The sequence below is a fragment of the Mastomys coucha genome, unplaced genomic scaffold, assembly GCF_008632895.1.
Source record: "Mastomys coucha isolate ucsf_1 unplaced genomic scaffold, UCSF_Mcou_1 pScaffold21, whole genome shotgun sequence".
NCBI classification, from domain to species: domain Eukaryota; kingdom Metazoa; phylum Chordata; class Mammalia; order Rodentia; family Muridae; genus Mastomys; species Mastomys coucha.
In genome coordinates this window covers 80677127-80686525 of record NW_022196904.1, presented here as the reverse complement: position 1 = coordinate 80686525, position 9399 = coordinate 80677127, and the positions used below count along the sequence as shown (strand labels likewise).

General features: G+C 35.5%; 1 protein-coding gene across 18 annotated transcripts in view; it reads right to left on the bottom strand.

Annotated features, from left to right (window-relative positions):
- Positions 1-9399, bottom strand: part of Dlg2 (discs large MAGUK scaffold protein 2) — a 1953494-nt gene that overhangs the window by 616796 nt on the left and 1327299 nt on the right. For all 18 annotated transcript variants that reach the window (XM_031387347.1, XM_031387348.1, XM_031387349.1 and 15 more), the window contains one exon: positions 9265-9315. In XM_031387347.1, the coding sequence (XP_031243207.1) occupies positions 9265-9315 (51 nt within the window). The remainder of the gene's footprint in view (positions 1-9264; positions 9316-9399) is intronic.

The window sequence follows — 9399 nt, the reverse complement described above, 5'->3', positions numbered from 1 at the left end:
GAGAGAGAGAGAGAGAGAGAGAGAGAGAGTTGTAGTCAACAGCTGTTCTTTTGCTTAAAGCTCTTGGTGCTAATGACTGTAAACATGCCCTCTGCTGTATGTTTATTAGGCACATCTTGATCCTGAGACTTTGATGTTTACATCCAAAGAAAAGTTAGATTAATGACTCTGCAGATGCCTAGAAACTATAGTCTATCATTTTTCTTTGACATCTGAGTCCTGCGGTTAATACAGTGAAAGGCTTTCTACACAAATGAAAGTCTGTTGGCTCTTAAATCAGAGGTTTTTTTTTTTTAGACACTAGAGACCTAAATTCAGATACCTGTCACTAGCCATCCTTCTGCCTGCCATTTTGAAAAATTGTTTTTTTATTATCGAAAGAAAGAAAACAGTAACAGGTTGCTTTAATGGAGAATGCATTAAGTGGCTTATAGTCTTTCAAGAATATTCTACTTCAAAAACTTGTTTTTTACCATCTCCCCTTAATAGTAAGACATCTGATTATCACTTAGAAAACAGGGAAGATTCTGTCAGGTCGTGCACCAGTCAGCTTTGTGTCACTATAATAAAATACCTAGGAGAACTAACTTTGATCTAGAAAAGACCTATATAACTCACAGTTTTTGAGGCAAGATTGAACAAAATGGTTATGTGCCTTCTGGTGAAAGCAGTAGTCATTGATGCTCAATGGTAGGACTGACATGAAAGCAATGGTCCTATCTCTCCCAGAGAGAATAGAGAACAGGAATAGGTTCCCTCCTTGTAAAGATTGCAACAAGAACTATTAAGCTGTTACTTGTGAAGTACATTTGGAGAGCACACTCCAATGACTTAAGGGATTTCCACTGGGCTCCACCTCCTGAATAGTTCTATCACTTTCTCTTGGTGTCACCATGAAAGCTAAGCACATTTATCTCTTTCAAGCATACTGAAAAGATACATTATAATTAAACATATAATGGAATTTGTGTGAGGAAATAATCTACTTTCCAAAATTACTTAACAAAAGGAATGAGGCCTTGCTATGGTTGACTATATAATATAATATTGAAAAGCCATCCACAAGCTTTTTGGGCTCAGATTATCATTTTTATTACTAGTAACTGAAAAAAACTAAGGCGGCCTAGAAAAGATGAGGTTCTCAGAAGCACAATTCTCCACTTTACTTGATGTAATAGATGCTTAATTCTATTTGAATTTAAGAATTTTCACAATGATCAATAATATGGGATCAAGCAATATGGCCTAAGCAAATCAGGCATCTAAGACACATGGATGAAGCTGGTCAGGCCATTGGATACCTTTAATCGGTAACCCATTATTTCATAAGAACTATTTTCAAAATTCCCATGTAACTCACTTTGTATCCAAACTGGGCTTCATCTGTGAGAATTTTTGAGACCAAATATGTCAGTTACTTCTTTCTGTCTTATTTGTGAGTAAAATAACAACCAAGAAAAGTCATGGATTTATCCTTTAAGAAATGGCTACAATCTTTGATTATCTTCCTGGTTGAAAGGAATATCCCTATCTTGTTAAGGACAGAGGGGAATAACAGGAGGCACCAGACATGTATTTGTCATCTTTGTTCAACCACAGTCATGCATTTTGGTCAAGGTTTATCAGCCATGCTGAATCTATTATCTACGCAAGTGAAATAGCTTCTTATGGTGTAAATCATGCCAGGAATTCACAGTCTGTAAGCCTACTATACAGAGCATTGACAAATCACTCAGAGGCATGGTAGTTACTCATCTAATGTGACAGATAACCCTGGGCATCAGTAAGGCTTGAGAGATAACAGGTGCCCTTGGCTGAGTGTTTGTGAGTAACAAGAATTTGTTCTCTTAGACTGTAGGCATCTTTGACTCCTCTCTTCCATCCTAAAAATAATAGAGATCAGTTCTATAATCTTTTCCACCTTAGAGATGGTTCTCTGTGTAGCCCTGTCTGTCTGTCCTGGGTTTCATTCTGTAGACCAAGCAGTCCTAGAACTAACAGTGATCCACATCTTCTGCTTCCCAAGTTCTAGGATTAGAGACATGAGCTATCACTACCCAGCTGGTTCTATAATTTCTAATAAATTTAAGCAATGTATTTTCATTCACTATTGGCCAATTTTACCCATTAATTTTGTGTTAAGTGGCACACCTGTGCTTTCTTCTCAGTCCTATGACATGAAGATCCAGTGCTATAGCTAAAACAATGTTTTCACATCACAGATATGACTATGCCACTCTCATGACTCTTCAGGCCTTCAGACTTAAATTAGCTAACTTGCAACATTAACCGGGGCATTCATTTCTCACCTGTCCTGTCTCTCTAACCTGTCTTTTTCTAATTCTTGCTTCACAGCTTGAAAACCACATTCATCCTAAACGATTTGAGCATGTGACTATTCTGGAGGCCTTTGAACAGTTGTTTGCTACTCATGCCTAAAAGGCTTTCTCTTTCTGCTTCTTGCTATATGCTTACTTTCTTCTCATTGCCCATAGTCCAGCTGAAGTCTGTCATAGAACTACTCATTTTGGGGGGCAGATGTCTATAACATTTTGTTCTTATTCATGGTTACTATTTATTATTCTAGTACCATGCAACATATGCAATACAGACTTTGACCATTACTCACACTTAGTAAAATCTTGACAAGCTGATGCATGAAAGATCTTCATAGGGCTTACTATGTTTAGCACATGGCTAATGCATCCAGTAGCTCTAGAGTAGAGAATGAGTTATCAATTTGCCTTCACATTGTCCATTGGTTTTGCTGTTTCATGTCTTCTGACATGGTAAATAAAAACACTATTATAAGATACTCTATGAGGCCATTCCAACGTCACTGAGAGAGACCGATTTTGTTCCCTGTTTAGTTTAAGTTCAAGACCTGTGTTTGTGAAGAACACTGGTCAAGAGGAAAAGCCAAGCTAAGCTATTTGGGAAAGAGGATATTTAAGTGGTCCTTCAAAGGGACACTAACTCAGTGTAACAGAATTGATTTTAATTCTCTCCCTCCTAATATGTGACTTTCTCTGAAGATTCTGACAAGTTATTTATTCTCTGCATCACAGACTCTTAGTAAATAAAAATGGAGTTCACAAAATATACTTTAGGAAGATATCATTAAATGCGGCCAGTTTAGCATTTAATTAATGCCATGGAGATTAGATGGAAATGTATAAACTGTAAGTTCATGTAGAAAAGCTATGATTTTTGTACCTTTGGATGACTGGCATCTTACAACAGAAACAGTAAGGAAAAGGTAGGATACAGAAGGACTTCTCTTTCATGTTTGTAAACTGCCCAGTAAGACTTAGAGGCTGTTTGTCTTTTTTTCTTTTTCCATATTCATGTATGTGCTATGTATGTAGAAGCCCAAGGTTGATTTCTGGGGTGATATTTAATAATTTTCTGCCTTACTCATTATGCCAATGTCTCTGAAACATTGAGAGATTGAACTCACCTGATGTGGCTAGTCTTGACTTCAAGCTTTTTCCAGGGATCACCCATCTGTCTCTAAGGCAGGAAGTCCAGGTGGGCTGCCATGTTTACCTGGCATTTAAGTAGGATTTGGTGATCTGAAGTCTCCCACTAATGCGTATCTTGCAAGCACTTTAACTAAATATCAAGAAGTCTTCCTTGCCCTGGCTCATTTTAAAAGTAAGGTCTCTCAATAGTAATGGTGTACTTCTGAGAACTGACATGTTAATAAAATGAGATATTAAGAATATATGTGGATGATATTGTAAACCTTTTCATTGATTGATTTAATTTCAAGTGTTATCTGAGATAAAAAACAAACACCTTAGGTTCATTCCCTAATATGAAAACTGTGGTCCAGCGAAGGTACACATAGAGTTCAAGGTCATCTGAACAGCAACTGTTAGTGTACTTTAAAACAGATTTTATACCAGGCTCCATGCAACTCCTTCACTGTCCTTCCAGTAGCAGAGGCACAAGTGATTCACATACCTTTTCTGATTAATACTACAGTGTACAGGTTATTTTAGGAAAATGAGGTACAGAAGTGACTGAGTATGTAGGAATAGCATATATTCTGAAAGAGATGGGTATTAACAATGCGGAGAAAGAACACACACACACACACACATATATATACATATAATTGAGGGATATAAGCACGTAAAGGAAGATTCCCTCAAGCAGAAAGAATAGCTGCTAGCAAGGCCGAGGTGAGGTGAGAAAAGCATGGATTTTTTGAGGCATCCGAGAGTGTCAGTGCAGATGGAGCAAGATGTGTGAAGAGAGGAGCAGGGATGTCTGATAATGCTTGATAATGCTTTATGGGTAATGATGTTCGGTGCAATTCTCATCCTTTGCGAGTATTTGTTTTTGTTTTGTTTTTAATAATAAATGTGTTGCAGCCTAGGTTACATTTTGAAAACTACTACCCTAGTTCCTTAGAGAACAGTGAGGCAGGCTACCAGAGTGGTCCAGACATGGGTGAGCTTGCTTTTCTAGGTAATAAAAACAGGTTGATTTTGACAGATATATTTTATAGAAGTATATGCAGTCCTGCTCATAGATCCTGAAGAATATAAATAAATAATATTGTGGAGATAATGTTGGCCTGATAATAAGGGAAAGAGCAGATCAATTTAGCTCAGACAAAAACTTTTAGAAGAGAAGCAGCTTTGGATAGAAGGGAGGGAGTCCAGGGGAAGGGACCCCTTAGTATTTAAGCAAATATGTGAGATTGACAGTTACTTGTGCACACTAGCTGAGGAACAAGGTCACAGCTTCCGATTCAGGAGGGAAGTCAACTGGGGAGTTTAAGGTGTGAATCTGGATGAGATACAGTACTCTAAAAGGAGTGCTGGCAAAGAGGTATTTTCACTTGGTATCTGAAATAATATACTTATAGGAGCAATAGTAAGGAAACCACAATTGGGAAGCTGGCAAAGTAAGGAGAGCACAGAAAAATATTATGTCCTAAATTTTTATCAAAAGAAACATCTTTGATGAACTGCTGACAACTAAACAGCTATACCAAATGTTCCTGACAAATTAATTAGGACTGAGAACTGATGCTCTGATTGGGTAAGACAGAAACCTTCATGACTATGACAGAGATAATTTTAAATTGTCTGTGTGTGTGGAGGGCAGACAATAAGTAGGTTGAAATGAAGTAAGAGCTAGGCATTTTATTGTACCACATCCCTGCACTTCTGGCATTTGGGAGGCAGGAGGATTGTTGCAAGATTGAGCTCATCCTCTCTGCCATGCAAGTGCTAGGCCATAAAAGTGAGACTTTATCTCAAAAGAAAAGAAGAGAAAAGAAAAGGAAAGAAAAGAAAAGAAAAGAAGAGAAAAGAAAGGAAAGGAACAACAAATAAAAGAAAAAAGAAAATGGGTGAATAAAGTATAGTAAATAAAACTATACATTTGTCCTACATGCAAAATAGTCTAATGTGGCAAGAGATGAGTAATATGGCAGGGGCATATTTGGTCAAATGGTGTCGTCTCATTAATAAGAGATATTATGCAATGTCTGTGTCAAAGGGAAAACATAGATGAGTGGAAAACACAGAATAACAGGTGATCACTGCAGAAGCAAAGTCTTCAAATGGATAAGAAGTTATGAAATTCAGCCCACAAACTAAGGAAGCAAACATTCTTTTACTTTCCTGGCAAAATTACTTTGCCACGTGGTTATAGAAAAATAAGGTAGAAGGGAAATCATGAAATCATTTCTTACTTTGTCTCAAGGATGAATGGAGGGCAGTTTTCAGTTGACAGTAACCATGAGGAAGAGAGGGCCTTAGAGATTTGAAGATATCATGGAAATGTGAGTTTTCTCAGAGAAGGAGAAAGTGATTTTTTCTAGTTAAGTATTTAAGAATTTCCAGGGCAGTTTTGCGAATCATGGGTCAATGGTTAGGAACTTAACGTTAGATGAGTGTTTCTTTGGCCATGGCCAGTAGCTCAGGTGCTGATGTAGAATGAATAAAAGAGGGTTTAATGACCAGTTAATAGAGCTGAGATTTTGATGCATGGAACAAATCAGATAAATGTGAAACATAGGCAAAGAATATGAGATGGGAATTGAGAATGCTGGACTAGGCTACATTTAGTATGTAAAGGAATGGCGGACATAAAGGATGAAGACTAGGGGGAAATCATGGAATTAATGGAGATTGTGGAATTGTGGGAGAACTCTGAAGAAGATGATGCATGGCATAGAGGATTTGAGGGTGTACAATTAATGGAAAGTGACAAGTTTAATGTACGATTGGAAGTCCTAGAACATGGAAACAGAGAAAAAGTGTGCATGCTTAGGGGTAGGAAATAAGTACCTATAAGAATCTAGACTAGAACCTGCCATTATTTGACTCCAAATGAATACTCTCTCTCTCAACTTGATATTGACCTCTAGTTATCTGCTGACCTCTGCACTAAGCTAATAATACAGTGATCTTTTAAAGATGAGTGTATACTGAGTGGGGGAAGGGAGAAGAATTGAGCACATATTGAGACTTGCTTTGTTGCCTAGGCCTTGGGCATAGATGGGCTGTAAACTTATATCTTGCACGGTACCTCACTAATCATACTGTCAGCTCTGGAGAGGAGGGTAGGGATTTACAAATGTGTGTAGTTTTTCTTCTTTCTCTCTCTCATTTGAGCTAATTTCCCCTAATTTTACTTTTTCTATTTAGCATGCTATTAAAATTTTATCAAAGTCCATAATGGATGTTTTAAAGACTCCATCTGGCAAACAATTAACTTCCTATGTAAATTTCTTTAAGACTACTCACACTAAAAAATTAAACTTAAATGAAAAATCTCTTGACTCATGAAAGTGAATAGCAGGAAATTAAAGAGGAAATACAAATTTAAAAAGGTCCATAGTATTAATTCATACTTGAGTGATAGCTCACAGAGTAATAATTATTTTTTTACTTTACATTAATGTATTGTAAAATTATTAAAGATGTTTAGAAGATATGCAAGAAGAAATAATTAAAATCAACTCAAATCCTTAATAAGATGCCAGTACTTTTAATAGATTGATGTGTATACATTCAGGTTTCATATATGTATTTATGTATTATGTTATATATGTATAAGTATATATAGATGTTGAATTTTTTAATATAACACAAAGAATAATTAGAATTTAATATAATTATTCTACATAGATTTTAAGTACAGAAATTAATAAATTGATATTCAGTGAAAGAATAAGACACCTCTATGTAGGGGTGTGGGCTTCTCAAATGAGAGTCAAACATTACTACATTCACAAGTTATTTAAAGGATTTTGTTAACTTCTTGGGGTCTTATTCTCAAGAGTTACCAATAAATGTAAATAGGTTCTCAGCATGGTTCCCAAGGCACCTGACACTAATACAATTGCTACCATAAAACCTTAGGTCACAGAGATGCAGGGAGGTAAGGACAACTTGTAAACAAAAGTTAATAACCTTGTTTGAGATTCTAAAAGATGTCTTAGAGATGAACAAAGTTCTAACAAAAGTCATATACATTCAGGCCTTAAACCTGGTTCATTACTATTTTCATAAAAAACATCTCTAAAGAGGACAACTTGGAGAGAGAAGAATCAAGTACACAGTGAGACCAGTTGCATAGGTTCTGGGTTTGGAAGGCTTGCCATTTTCATTTTGCATTGTACCTCACAAACCATATTGCCACCACACACCTGCCATTCCTAAATATTTCTTTCATGTGTGAGCTTTTGATTATGTTTTTACCAAAATGAAATGTGACACTACAAAAATAATCAACAGTAATTCCATCCCTCAGAGTGTTGTGATTTTCTTTTTGTATGAGAGGACCATACAAAATATGCATTTTGAATTTATAAATAACTAGTCATCTAAAGGTGATTTTCTCTTTACAAAGTAAATTGCTTGCTAATATCTGTCAGTAACCCTAACAGACAGTATTATAAACTGTGCTGTAGTCCTTGTTTCTCAGCTGGTGAAAAGCTTCAACCAGACTGTGGGGGTCTACCAGTTTTTTTCCAATGTTTAACTTTCCTTTTTTTATTTTTCAAAGAAAAGATCACTTCAAAAATGTTTTAATCTTATTAAGACTTTTGGAAATGTTTTCAGTTTGGTTTAATTAATATGTGATTATATTTTAAAACTGCATTAAAATGATTTTAAAATTGTTTAATGCAATTGAGATATGCTTTGTGTTCTTGCAATTACAAAGTATTCTAAAATTATACTGAAATATAATTTAACGTTTAGTTGTATTTAAATTTGATATGGTTAATATTACATGGGTATATAATAACATAGTAAACACATTTTTAAGCCTTCACTGTTAGAAATAGTATTTAAATTTAATGATTAATATTATGTGGTTATATAATAAAGCAGTAAACATAATTTTAAGTCTTCACTGTTTTAAACAGTGTAAACATGAGCAGTTGTGAGATTTGTCTATTTTTTACGAATATAATTATGTTAAAGCTATGCTTTTTTTTTTAAACCAAGGTTTTTGATCCCTATTTCCAAATTAACTAATTTTCAGGACTGGTCAATGTCACTGGATATTACGACTCCTTTGAGATATTTGCCAATTAGGTCCCTAACTATTCATGCTCCTTGTCTTCATTTTCTAATGAGGGTAAGTAATCAGTTTTATGCTAACCTTTAGAAAGACATAATATCTTGTTAATGTTTTCTGATATTGTCTTTTTCTAGATGGCCTTTGACATTTCTTTTGTGTTTTGTAAAATAAACAAATAGATTAGAGCTGGATGGCAGAGTTTCCTTTATTTATCAGAAGTCATTGGCAAGGTCCTTCCCACATATTTTTTCAGAGCTCTGCAGGGATGGTGTGCATCTGCCTTTGTGGATGGGTTTTAAGTTTATTACTCCTCTTGTTAATGAAATAGAAGATGTGTGGTAGCTGTCCATCAGATTACAACATCAATATCATGTGATTGAGAACATCTTGTAGTATGTCATAAAAACATACCGCCAAATCATCATTAATAATAAAACATTCAGAACAGAGCTGCACAAACTCCTGGACCATTTCCGCCTTTCCCATTCATTTTCCCAAGTCCTGGCCACATAATTTACAAATTGAACATTCTAGTTAGTCAGTCTTTTATCCCCATGCTCTCTTCTGCAAGAATTTCACTAATATTCTCCCTGTATATCTGGCATGGTGCTTTGGTTGAATAAATACAATTTTGCATTTTTACAAGACAACAAATTAGCACCCAGAAGGTAGAATGCAAAGCTAAGGATTTTAAATTTTTCTTACCCTCTCCAATGTAATTTCTTCAAATTCATATTCAATTTCTGTTCCATTGACCTATTAATAGGGAGAAAAAAAGAGTGAGAATTACTAATGCATTTTGAGTATGATATTCTACACTTAAAAGTGACAGAGAAGTCC